The following is a 14154-nucleotide window of genomic DNA, read 5'->3' on the forward strand; positions in this document are numbered from 1 at the left end:
CTACCTACCTACCTTTGTACCTGTTTACTTACCTACTAGGGATGTATACAACAGAATCTGTTTGTAGGTGCCACTGCCATGCAGTTTGAACAATTTGAAGTCTGTTCAGTTTTATGTCTGCCTATTTCTTCTTTGTATTCCTAGCACCTAGCACAGTGTCTGGAATATATTAAGTTAGTAAATGAATGAATAAGTGAATACCAGTTATGTGTCTGTAATCCAGCCATTTGTGTAGTTACTTTAATATGCAGTTTAAAAAATAATTTATACAAGGGCTGAATCCTACATTTATGAATATAATTTAATAAGTAGCTTAAATGAAAAATTTAATAGCTTTTTTGTCTTAATACTTAATTATCATATGCTTTAGGATAAATCTGCTTTGTGGTAATTCAAAGTAATATCTTGTTCCATTAACCTGAATAATTGTAGTTAATTATACTATTAAATGTGCCCTATACTGTATATAGAAGAACAGTTGCTTTCCTGTGGTCCCATACTCTCCTCTAATGATTTTTTAAACTTTTTGAAAATTTTAAATAGTCTTAGATTTATATGCAATTGTAAGAAATAGTAGAGATCCTGTATACCCTTTACCCAATTTCCTCCAATGATGATTTCTTGTATAACTATAGCACAATATCACAAGCAGAAAATTGACATTGATAACAATCCATGAACCTTATTCAGATTTCATTAGTTTTATATATGCTCATTTTTGTGTGTATGTTTAGTTTCTATATAGTTTTATGTAGATTTGATCACCACCACCAGAGGTAAACCACAGTACGATTCCATCACAAAGATCCTTCTACTCACTGTTTTATAGTCCTGGTCATCTCCTTCCATCCCCTCCCCCTACAATTCTTGGTAACCAGTAATCTGTTTTCCAACTTCATAATTTTGTCAATTCAAGAATGTTACATAAATAGAGGCAAACAGTATAAAACATTTTGCTATTGCATTTCTTTTACTCATCATAATTGCCTTCAGATCCATCCAAGCTGTCTTGTATATCATCATTCCTTCTTTATTACTGACCAGTATTCCATGGTATGAATTTAGTTTAATGATTCACCTGTTGAAAGTGGTTTGTTCCTAGTTTTTAGCTATTACAAATAAAACTGTGAACAGGGGCTTCCCTGGTGGAGCAGTGGTTGAGAGTCCGCCTGCCGATGCAGGGTACACGAGTTTGTGCCCTGGTCCAGGAAGATCCCACATGCCCCGGAGTGGCTAGGCCCGTGAGCCATGGCCGTTGAGCCTGCGTGTCCTGAGCCTGTGCTCCGCAACGGGAGAGGCCACAACAGTGAGAGGCCCGTGTACCGCAAAAAACAAACAAACAAAAAAACCTCCTGTGAACATACACGTTCAGGTTTTTATTTCTGTGTAATAAATGTGCAAGAGTACAATTACTGGGTTATGGTAAGCACATTTATTTATTTATTTATTATTTATTTATTTATTTTTTTTGTGGTATGCGGGCCTCTCACTGTTTTCTCTCCCGTTGTGGAGCACAGGCTCCATACGCACAGGCTCAGCGGCCATGGCTCACAGGCTCAGCCGCTCCGCGGCATGTGGGATCTTCCCGGACCGGGGCACAAACCCGTGTCCTCTGCATCAGCAGGTGGACTCTCAACCACTGCACCACCAGGGAAGCCCAGCACATTTATTTTTGCAAGAAAGTGCCATCTTCTTTCCAGAGTGGCTGTACCATTTTACATTTCTACCAGCAATGGATAAGTAATTCCGTTTTTTGCAGAATCTTGCCAGCATTTGGTGTTACTATATTTTTTATTTTAGCTGATCTGATAGGTATGTAGTAATATCTCATTGTGGTTTTAAATTGCATTTCCTTAATGGCTAATAATATTGAACATTTTTTCATGTGCCATATGGTATCCTCTTTATTGAAATGTTTTTTGCCCATTTTCTAGTAGGATTTTTTTCTTTCTTTTTTTTTTTTCACAGTTGAGTTTTAAGAATTCTTTATATATTCCAGATACAAGTCCCTTGTGGAATATAGCCCATGCAAATATGTTCTTCCAGTCTGCAACTGTCTTTTCATCCTCTTCACAGTGTCTTTCATGGAGTATCAAAAAACAGATTTTGAGTACATTTATTATTTAGCTACTAAAATGCCATGTCCCTGTTTGAAGCAAGTTAACACATAAATTATTTACCAAAAACAATTAAAAAGTATTTATTGTGCAGGTATTTAAAAATTAGCCCAAGCATTTTTTAATTGAAGTATAGTTGATTTACAATATTATATTAATTTCCGGTGTACAGCATAGTGATTCATAGATAGTTTTTACAGATTATATACTCCATTAAAAAAGCAACAAGGAGATATTGTATAGCACAGGGAATTATGGCCCAAGCATTTTTTAAGTTAATTTTCTAAAAGCACATAGATATGTGGAAGCTTCTCAAATATAAGACCTGGAATTTTGAAGGTGATTTTGGATAGCATCAAAACTAAAGGTTTGTTTCTGTCTTTTCATAGGTTCTGTTGCCACTGCATGTCGTGACCCAGGGGTTCCCATGAATGGGACTCGAAATGGGGATGGACGAGAACCTGGGGACACTGTTGTTTTTCAGTGTGACCCAGGATATGAGCTTCAAGGAGAGGAAAGAATAACCTGCATTCAGGTAGAAAATCGATACTTCTGGCAGCCCAGCCCACCAGTTTGTATAGGTATGAATTTAGAATAATTAAAATTGTATACAGGTGTAAAATAATGCTTAAAAACTGGTTTCAGTGTTATTAATTAAGAACAGTATTCTGGAATAGGTTATATGGAAGTATAAGATTTCAGAGGTCTATGACCCTTCAAAAATGCACAAAGTTGTAAATCATTGTTATTTTTCCCCTGAGGAGAGGGTCTATAATTTTATTAGATTCTCAGTGGTTCTAACACTCTAAAAAAAAAAAAGTAAAGAATCAAAGTTCTTCAAATGCATGGACACCAAGGGGGGAAAGTGGCAGGGTGGATGGTGGTGGTGGGTTGAATTGGGAGATTGGGATTGACATATATACACTAATATGTATAAAATAGATAACTAATAAGAACCTGCTGTATAAAAAATAAATAAAATAAAATTCAAAAGAAAAAATAGAATCAAAGTTCTTGAAAAATCTTCATCTTCCCTATCTACTATACAAATGTAGTTATTCACTGCTTTTAAAATTTAAAGAGTGGATTCACACTCTGTATTTAAAATGGGCCAGGTTAATCTTGCCTCAATGATGGTTATTCCTTCTAAGAAAGAAAATTTTATCAGAACTTATGTTTGAGTTTCAAAGCTTTGACTTTCCCTTCAATCCATATATTCTAAATGAATTATCAGTTTTTATTTTGATGATCTAAGGATTTGCAGGTGCTTGGTTCATATTTCCAACTCTCTGCCTTTTGAATCCATGGTCTATTCTCTTTTTTTTTTTTTTTTTTGCGATACACGGGCCTCTCACTGTTGTGGTCTCTCCCGTTGTGGAGCACAGGCTCCGGACGCGCAGGCTCAGCGGCCATGGCTCACGAGCCTAGCCGCTCCGTGGCATGTGGGATCTTCCTGGACCGGGGCATGAACCCGTGTCCCCTGCATAGGCAGAAAGACTCTCAACCAATGCGCCACCAGGGAAGCCCAATGGTCTATTCTTGAATGTCCAAGTTAGACTCTAGAAAATTAAGATACGTATTATTTCCCTACTGGGTCTGAGAAAAAGTTAGAGGGATATACCACTTTTGGAATAAAAATAGTGAGAAAACTTGCTATATAATCTTTTTAAAAAAATCTCGTTATTAAGGTTCTTAAATTCAGCTAGTTTAATCTCAAAACTTGAGCTCAAGTTCGCATCATCTTGAGCTCAAATTGGCATCATCTAAACTGTATAATACAGTTTGCCCAAAGTATGTTATGTGTACTCAAAATTTTATTTATCATACTCTTTCCCTTACTACACTGCAGGAAACCTGGGAGAAGATTCCATATCTTGTTCAGTGTATTTCTTATAACATGAAAATTTAGCACTTTTAGGAGAGAAAGCCTTATTTTTGTTCACTTTATATCTCACTCATAAATACATTTTCAATAATCATTTCCCAGTGAGTCACGTAATAGTAGGAAAAGAGTGTTTAGTACCTCAGTCAGAAGTGAACAAATCAAGCACTCAGTTATTCAGATTTACTTTACCCCATTTTACGCTTCTTATGCAAGAACTGCAAACTCAAATTCATTAGTGCGTCCTATGTGTTTATCTAGGCATTGAGGATTTAGCAGTACAGTAAGACAGAAGAGTTCCCTGTTTTTGTGAACTTCTCTAGTAAAGTGAAAACTAAAAAATCTGAATTCATATCACATCTTTTGTATTTTATTTGTTGGAATTAAAAAAACACAATACACAGAACAAAACACATCTAAAGGCTCAAACCAGGCAGGGAGTAGACAGATATTTGTAGACTTCTGTAGAAAATGGAGCAGATGATAAGGAAAAAGCTTATTAAAGGGACATAAAAAAAGCAGAAAATAAGGGCATACATTGAGCCAGTTCCGATTTAACCATATTTTCCTTTACAGTTTATTATTTCCATTTATACCTATGTTGCTCTCTATGTACCACTGCAAGATTCTAAATCATCAAACATCGATTAATTTACATTTACTATAAATACACTCATAAAAGCAGAGGAAAAAATACAGAGAAAAAAATATTTTCAAAGGAAAAGGGACTGAAACAATGAAGTTTTCATTTGTTTACTGGACAGTTAACCTAAAAAATGCCAATTAAACTAAAATGCCACATTCAAATTAATTGGAATTTGACTGAGTATCTTGTAAAGAGAATCTTTGTGTAAAGATGAAATGACAGAACTCCACAGACTTACTGTGGAACTTCTTGTTTTATTGTGATTCTTAGACCTATTAAATGGGTGTTATTTATTAGAATTACTAGAAAGGCTATATTATGTCAAATGTTGTCATGTAGAGAATTCTGAAGCATTAAACAGCTTTACACTGAAATGCTAGAAGACACTAAAATCCAAAAGGTTAAAAGAGTGAAGAATTTTGAGATAGGCTGTTATAAAATTCCATTTGTAGACAAGACTTTAGCCAGCAAGTCATAATTCTAGAAAATAAAAGTTAAACACCAAATTTTACTTAAATTAAGCAGATTGTGGAAATTTTTTGTAAGAACAGTGGTGCTGTGTATAATTTTTTGGTAGGAAAAGATTGCTTAAGGAAAGGATATGCATTAGAGCTTCTCTGAGGAAGATAATAACCTTAAAAAAAAGTCTGAAAAATTGCTAAGCTGCAGAAAACTTGAACTCTGAAACTTATAAGAAAGAACTCCATGATTGGAAATATTATGCCAAAGATTAAACCCTGAACTTTTTAGAAACTTCATAAGTCTATGTCTCAGACCCTTGAGCATAAAGCATTTTGCTTGCATGTAGAAATAGTCAACCTTATAGCAAATACCAAGCAGAAGGACAGTCATTTTTAAGAGAGTTAATAGAATTCATTCTAACAGAATTGACAGTGCGAAGATTACTTTGACATTGCCGGAGGGAAAGTAACAGCACTCAATATGAAGGTAAATAACAAAGACATGAGTATGGGTGGGCTGCTGAGAAAGACAGTAGACACAAAACTGAATAGGGGAGGGCTTCCCTGGTAGTGCAGTGGTTGAGAGTCCGCCTGCCGATGCAGGGGACACGGGTTCGTGCCCCGGTCCGGGAAGTTCCCACATGCCACGGAGCGGCTGGGCCCGTGAGCTGTGGCCGCTGGGCCTGCACGTCCGGAGCCTGTGCTCTGAAACAGGAGAGGCCACAGCAGGAAGAGGCCCGCGTACCACACACACACACAAAAACTGAATAGGGGAGAAAAATTAAGATTGTAAAATCATTATCAATAGTTGCCTGTATAACTGTCTCATAAGAAATTACATGCAGAACAAATCATTAATGTGTCAGAACTCTATGGAACCTAACTAAAAATTTAATTCATAAATATATTTGATTTAAAGAGAATCTTATTTTGGATGCTTTATGATTAGATGCATAAAAGTAAAAGATGTATTTTCCAAATGGTATTTAAAGTTTAATATATTAAATGCAAAGAGAGTTTCCTTTACTACTGAGTTGTTTGGGATATACAAATGTTAGATAATGTCTCAGCTTGTCTCAATGGCTTTTATAGATTTTCAAAATCTACTACAGTTATTAAATTTATCTGGAAAACCTCAATAAATAATTTTAATAATAGAATCAAAAGAATTTTAAAGGATCTTATGCTCTAATAATCATATAATCACAAAATATATCCAGTAAAATACTTAAAAATATGTGTAATGGATTTTCTTATATCTTATATGATAAAGGATATACACGTATAAACGTATATCTGGATGTGTTCATGTGTATAAAATTGCTAACGATAAAAAAGACCAAAGTTTCCTGTGAAAAATAAGGAGAACTGAAACAAACAAATAAAATTGCCCCCATGATCCCCCAAAGTGTACAAATGATACCACTTCCTTAGAATGTGAAAAAAAAAACAAAAAACATTCCTGCCTTTTCTGCCTATATACATATATATATACACATATGTAACTGCATTTGCTATTACACATATTTTTCTAATATTTTTCAAATTCACATATTATTTTAAAAGTTCCAAAGATAAAATATGCCATTGTTTTTATCAAAACATACAGCTTTTATCAAAGTAAATTATTATTTTTATCAAAACAAATTAGATTGCCATTCAGACTTACTCATCTTTAATCTTCACAATCAATACAAGGAGTTAATAGCAATTCAACAAACATTTATGGAATGTGTAGTATATGCTAACTCTCACATAGAAAATAACATATAAAACACAGTCTTTAGCTTGCGGATTAGTGATAAATGCAGATACCTGAAAGGAATATTTAAATAAAATATGGTAAGGGAAATGATGGAGATAGGCAGAGTTTGCTATGGATACCAGAGTGTGTTGGAGAGAGCTGAAGCAGAGTCCAGTCTGAGAATTTCTAGGAAAACTCCCTGGAGGCAGTGATGAATCTTGAGACATAAGTAAAAGTTATATAGAGGTAGAAGGGAAGACATGTCAGGAAAAACAAATAGGATGCATAAAGGCATGTAAATACAAGGAACAAGCAAATGATAGCTTTGAGTGTAAATTATGTGTCTATATTGGTGGTTGATGCAATTGGAAAGGTTGCAGGGGTCAAGACATGAAAGCTATACTGGAGTCGGGACATTATCTTTTAGGCAATGTGTAATAACTGCAGAATTTTATGCATGGGCATAGTATGATTAGATGTTTTCACTGGGAAGATGAAATGGAGGAAACGAGATTATACTAGAGGCATGGGAAACAAATATTGCAATAATTCTGGAGGCATGTAAGAGTCAGATCTAGAAATGTGGTATTAGAAAAGGAAAGAAGAGATAGATTGAAAAATATCTATGAGGAACTGAGGTAGAGTCTTGGTAGTGCTTCTTGATAGACTGGAGTCAAGGGTGCAATAAAGAAAAGGGAAGAATCTTAGGCCTCTAGCTTGGGTATATATGTGGTTGGATGATAGTGCTAACCAAACAACCTAGGAATACAGGAGAAATCTGAGTTGAGGTTTGGATATGTTGGATATTCTGTGTTTGATGTACCCACAGTGATCAGGTAGAGATAGCCAGTAAGCACTTGAGCATATGGTTTAGAATTAAGCAGAGAAATCTGTTGGAGATGATAGGAAAAAGGGGTTATCAGTATGTAAGTGGAAGATAAACTCACAATTCAGACATGATCAACAAGGAAGAATGCAATAGAGTGAAAATTACAGACAATTAGGAAAGGAATTCAGGAGAATACCAAAATTATAAGATGAAGTGAAAGAAGTGTTTGCCAATAAAACTGAGATCCGTACAAAGACATCAGAAGAAAATTAGAAGTGGAGTTCCAAAAACGAGGAGAGTGAATTTATGGTGAAAGTCAACAGATAAGAATGACTGCAGATATGAAGAGAAAGATAAAGGCAGAAATACCCTCCTATGTAAGTCAATACAAAAGTCATTTGAGGATGAGCTAGGGAGTGTTATGTGTGGGAGGCTCGGAAGCTAAGGGAAATAACAATGGCTGGAGAGAGCAGGAGAGGTGGGAAGGACCACATAAAAACATCTAGGGTCCCTAAGCGACAAAAAGGTTGTTGTCTCTCTAAATATAATTTCAAATAAAAAAAAAATTCTAAGCCTGAGATAAGTTTTCTCAGCATGAATACTTTGGTACTTTTCTTCAAGATATAACATAAGAAACTATTTTTTCCCAGTGGCCTGCTTTGCTAATCATGTTAGTCTACCTACAGGTACATATAGTACATAGGTGATGAAAGAGAGAATGAGATTAGACTTCCTTTTCAAAAGGCATAGTTGTAAATTAAAAAACAAATTCAAAATAAGTGAGGAGAGACTTTTATTAACAAGGAATTATTGTACAATTTTACTATTGTAATGTATGGAAATATCAAATCACTATGTTATACACCAAAAGCTAGAAATGTTGTAGGTCAATTATAATTCAAAAACAAACAAACTCATAGAAAAAGAGATCAGATTTTTGGTTACCAGAGTCAGGGGGTCGAGGAGAGGTAATTGGATGAAATTGGTTCAAAAGCGCAAACTTCTAGTTTCAAGATTGATAAGTACTGCGAATGTAATGTACAATGTGATATGTGATGCTGCTATATGTTATCTATGAAAGTTGTTAAGAGAGCAAATCTTAAGAGTTCTCATCACAAGGAATTTTTAAAATTTTTTCTTTAATTTTGTAACTATATGATAAGACAGATGTTTACCAAACTGATGAAGGTAATCATTTAAAAACTAAAAAGGATTTTTGTAGTGTGTGGGTAGCAGAACTACTGTGATAGGGAGAGCAATGTGATGGTGAGATCTTCCAGCACCTGAAGAATTCGGAAAAGGGGATTTTTCTTTTATAGAGAGGAGTACACAAGGCTGGAAAGAACCAGGTGTGGGGAAGTGACATGGAAGGGTGGCCCGGAATGCTGTACTCTGAGTGCAGCCTACCCTCAGGAGAGGTTGTGTGCTCACTCAAGGCTGAGGGAGAGCCAGAGTTCAAGGACCTAGAGGAAGGAGAGAAGCTTGACCAAAGTTTGGTTACAAGCGGTTTATTATGATTGATCAGTGAGGTCAAGCAATTCAACTAATAATTTGAGTCAAAGAATGGGAATTTTCAGGGTCCATGTCTGATCTTGTCATAGGAAAATGAGGGGGCTTATTTAAAGGATTTTAACAAAGACCTGATAAGTGAATCTTATCTGAGTCAGATAGTGAAGGGTGGTTCTTCACAGTGAGCCCATATAACCAAACACAAAATGGTGAGGGGATTTCTTAACCATCAGGTAAAATTCAACATTTTCAGTTGAAGAAAAGGTGAAAGGAAATAGGCTAGAGGACACTTTGTTTTATTTTTAGGATGAAAGAGACTTGAACACCTGTGGACAAAGGGGAAGAAACCAGAGAGAATAAAGGAGACAAATGAACACAGGTTCTGGAGAAGGAAGAGAGATTGTGTGATTGAGTCAAGGATGTTTTCCTGATTAATAGGAAGGACTCGTTAAATATTCAGGAAGCGTTGAGGTTTGAATAGGGAGAATTAAAGTTGAGATAGTTTGTTTAATCGTTTGATATGATACCACAAAAAACATACAGGTGATAGGTAAATCGTGGTAAATAAATTAAGGCTCAGCAAATAAATATTCTCAGTAGAGTACGTCATCTACTGTGACTGAGGCACTGAGACAAAGGTAGCAGAGGGTCATGGGGAAATATATCAATAATAGCAGACATTCATTATTTAAGATGGTAAAAATTACCAAATTCTAATGATGATATTACATATCTAGGCTCAGGCAAAGAACAAATATCTGAAATGTTACCAGAACCAAAACTCTCCTCCTTCCAAAACCAGTTTTATGCTGTCCAAAGAATCCCGTATGCCTTACAACTGAATGGTAAAATTGATCTGAGGAAAACTATAATTTTAAAACTCAGATAACAATGATGATGTGGTGATGATGTGTAGGAGACATCATTACATCATGAGAATCCCAATCTCAGTCTCAATCTCTCTCTTTCTCGGTGTGCACACCTATATTTACATCCCCACTGTCACACTCCACCACCAGGGCCCTCCATCTCTTAATTTCTCTATTTTTCTGCAGCTGCCAACTTTGTGTAATATATTATTTTCTGATCAAGCTGTGTTTAACAGACTCTGACAGTAATCCCGTGAAGAATCTAATCTCTGAATTTCTCTGACAATTTTTTGAGACTCTCCTTTGAAGTGTTACAGAAACCTTTGGGCCACAATAATAACAACTGTCTGTTTTCATCAACAAGTCAGGCAACTAGAATTTAAGAATATCCTAACACTCAGTATAGGAGTAAAGTGCTATAGGTTCTCAGATAGTTATCCATTTTCACTCATTAACCATTATCAAAGCCTCTTCCTCTGTAAATAAAGGTAGCAGGGAAGATTTGAAAATGAGCTAAATAACTCATATTCTATTATTCCACTTATTATTAGAGATTTTGTTTTGCTTTGTTTTGTTTCTATCTTTTTTGTAGTAACCTTCAGATTTTTTCCTAGTAACCAGGGTGAAACCATTTTTACTCCTCTTCTTAATGCTTTTCTTTTACATGAAACAAAATAGTAATAGAAAGGGAAAGAAATATAAATATAACTTTTTCTTATCATTTGAAGCCAGTAAAGGAGCTAAATTCAATGTATGTATGTATGTATTTAGTATTTTAATTGTCTTTCTTGAAAGATAATGCAGTATTTAAGCATCCAGTACTGTAAAAAATCATCTGTACAAAACCTCCTAAACTTTTTTAGATAAGTGTTTTCACAAATACTGATATATAATACATTTTATTAATCACTTAAGGGGTTTTGTTTGTTTGTTTTAAATTAAAGCACCCTGTGGAGGCAATTTAACAGGATCTTCAGGCTTTATTCTTTCACCAAACTTCCCTCACCCATATCCCCACAGCAGGGACTGTGACTGGACTATCACCGTGAACGCAGACTATGTTATCTCCTTGGCATTTATCAGGTGAGTTCCCATACATTTCCACATTTTAAAAATATTTTTGCTCATTTGCTTTAGCATTTCACTAGGCAAATTTTTATTTCTCTACATGACATTTTTTAGTTTAGTTTTTTTTTTTTACCAATTTCAATGCTAATATTTTGCAATAAACAGTTTACAAATCCCTGTATAGTAGCACAGATGCCAATGTAGTTATGAAGGCTACAGAACTACAGATGAGTGAGCATCTTTCACCAGTTTCCAATATAGAGGAGACATGTTAAAGGTTGAGTAGTTTATTGACTCTCATGAAATGCTATCTCTTTATAACATTTCCTCCCTCCCTGAACTTACCATCACTGTTTCAAAAAGTTCTGTTTGTCCTAAACTTAAAGATTAAAAGGTCAGTATTTCAAGGAATTTTTTCTCCCATATGTGTACCACCCAAAACTTTTTTGAAGTATCTAAATACCCATAGGTGCAGCACCACCACTGGACTTGGGAAGATACATATTCTACCTTCTGTCCTTCCTGGTGGTCTCATTAAGTCAAGCTGACAAGAATTTGATGGATCATTTTCCTATACTCTCTCAGCAGAACTTGCCTCCTGATAGAACTTAACATGAGGTGTTCCGAAATTTACATTTGTTATTTAGCAGTATCAGCTGCAGGGTTAGCTTAGTACTGAAGCAGTAGAGGATGCAGTTTCCCGTGTGGCAAAGAAACCACTGAGTTTGAGCCCCAGCTCTGCCGCTGTCATTTGTGTCACCTTGGGTAAATTATTTATATGAATGAGCCTCTGTTTCCTCACATGGAGCTAACAGCTGTTTCACAAAACCCGGCCTAACTCTTTTCCTTAAGATTTCAATGGGAATGTTAGGTACCAGCAACTTAAAGAGTTTCTAACTAGAAATGTTCCTAATTTTCAGTGTCCAAGACTGATGTCTGTTGGCTCTAGTAACGCAGCCCCTTCTTCTGCTAGCATGTCAAAGGTGCTTGGTATTTATGTAAAATATTAAGCTGAAAAATCTTTCTAATATATTGAAGCCAGGTTTAAAAAAAAAACTAAAAAAAGGATAATTCAAACTCATGAAAAATTTAAAAAAGTAAAAATATATGGAAATATTTCAATAATTTGTAGTGATACATTGATAATTGGTAATAACAAAGCAACAATGATGACAATGTTAGTTATATACCAGGACCCAGTTATAAGACAGTTTCCTGAAGTAAGTACTACTTTTCCCATTTTTACAGTAGAGGAAATGACAGTACAAACATTAGAAATGTCAGGGTGTAAGATACAGGGCTTAGTTTACTTTAAAAATTTATTGTAGTTAATAACTGAGTGGGAGAAGGCTGTATTGCATGAAGTACATGACCAAAAGTTGATTTCCAGCTGTGTCATTTATTAAGTGATCTTAGGGAGACCACTGACGTTTTAGGGCCTCATTGGGAAAATGGAAATGATAATCTCTTCCTTATACCAGAGGATTATTGACAAGACCAAGTTAATATTTATGAAAGTGCTTTGTAAAATAAAACATACTATTGGAATGTACTATCTTTCCAGCTTTTTAGGAAAAATAATTATTATAGCTAACATTCTAAAGGTTCCTAGAAAAAGACTGTTTTTTGTTTTATTCTCATTTTCAGAGAAGTTATAAATCAATATTTTGAATTATTTATTTAAAACCAAACTAGAAATTTTTTAAAAAAGTACTGAAATTACTATTGTTAAATAGGCTTTTGGCCTTCCAAGGATAGTACATTTAGACTATACTTACTATATCCTTTACAAAGAACTTGTTTCTAGTGATTCTTCCAATAGTGAGATAAGTAAGGAAGTTGTAATTCTCATTGAACCTTAACGATAAAAGACATGACTTTCAGAAAGTTGTATTTTACCCCAGAACAAGGGTAGTAAGTAATGAAATAAGACCTTAACCTCTGACTTCTGCTACATTATCAAAATTCAGGCCTCATACTCACTGAAAGGTTTCAAGAGTAATTAACTGAATCAGACATGTGAAGCTACTATTAAAACAAAATATAACAATATGGTGGTCCCCCAGTTTTCTCATGTTGCATTGTCCCTTTTATATGAGAAGTTGGTAACCTCTGCATTATCCCAGTCTTTTTCACCACTATTTACGTGCAAGTAAACTAGCTAGATTCCTCTCCCTTGTACATGCATACGTAAAGGATTAGAACTGTGGAAACAACCTCTATCAAATCTAGTGGATTTGGAAATAGTATCTCCCAACCTAGCAAGTTTTTTGTTTAGATGCAGAGGTGATAAAACTTGACAAAATAGTTTCTCCATTGATGGGTGTTTAACAACGGCAAGGTTTATTTGTTTTATTTTATATCGTGAACTTCTTGACTTTTCTTAATGACCCACTTGAGTCCATCCTTTCCTCTGCCACAGTATGAGTTAGGTAATAGACACATGATTACATGTCTTCTGCCTTCTAAGTATGTGGGTTCTATAATCACTATGGGACAATTCTCATACTTTGACGGAAGTTTATCATGCAAATTTTGCAATATTCAAATATTGATTTGAATAGTTTACATGCTAAAATGTCTTTATTCACACACTATTTAATTTTGATGAAGAGTGTATTGGTTTGATTTGCCTATACTAGGTTCTAAAAGAAGAAAATATATTTACTTTCAGGAAAAAGAATACCTAGTACAATGTGTGGTGCTTTGTTTGAGTAATTTAAATGCAAATTTTGTCTTTCCAACTTTTGTTTGAATCTGATATGTTGAGGTGAATTTTAAAACAGCAAAAATGCTCTTAAATTTTGAAGTTCAAGGCAAATAGTACCGTTGACAAAGAAAAAAGAGGTTGTATTTTTATGATGTAAAATATCTGGATGAAAAAAAATTTTAATGGTTAATGTCTTACACATTTTACTGATATAAAGTAACTTGCATAAGGATATGTAGCTAACAAAGGCAGACTCAAGGCTTGAACCTAAGCTCTGACTCCAAGTCCTGTATCCTTTCATCAGCTTATAAACTGTTTG

The 14154-nt window shown here is 34.8% G+C and overlaps 1 protein-coding gene across 3 annotated transcripts in view; it reads left to right on the forward strand.

Moving 5' to 3' along the window:
* The window catches only part of CSMD3 (CUB and Sushi multiple domains 3), a gene marked incomplete at both ends in the record, with an annotated part of 1109686 nt that overhangs the window by 819144 nt on the left and 276388 nt on the right, over window positions 1–14154 (forward strand). For all 3 annotated transcript variants that reach the window (XM_082600704.1, XM_082600705.1, XM_082600706.1), the window contains 2 exons: window positions 2507–2698; window positions 11002–11140. In XM_082600704.1, the coding sequence (XP_082456830.1) occupies window positions 2507–2698; window positions 11002–11140 (331 nt within the window). The remainder of the gene's footprint in view (window positions 1–2506; window positions 2699–11001; window positions 11141–14154) is intronic.

Source organism: Mesoplodon mirus (assembly GCF_964341445.2).
Source record: "Mesoplodon mirus genome assembly, chromosome: 16".
Taxonomy (NCBI): domain Eukaryota; kingdom Metazoa; phylum Chordata; class Mammalia; order Artiodactyla; family Ziphiidae; genus Mesoplodon; species Mesoplodon mirus.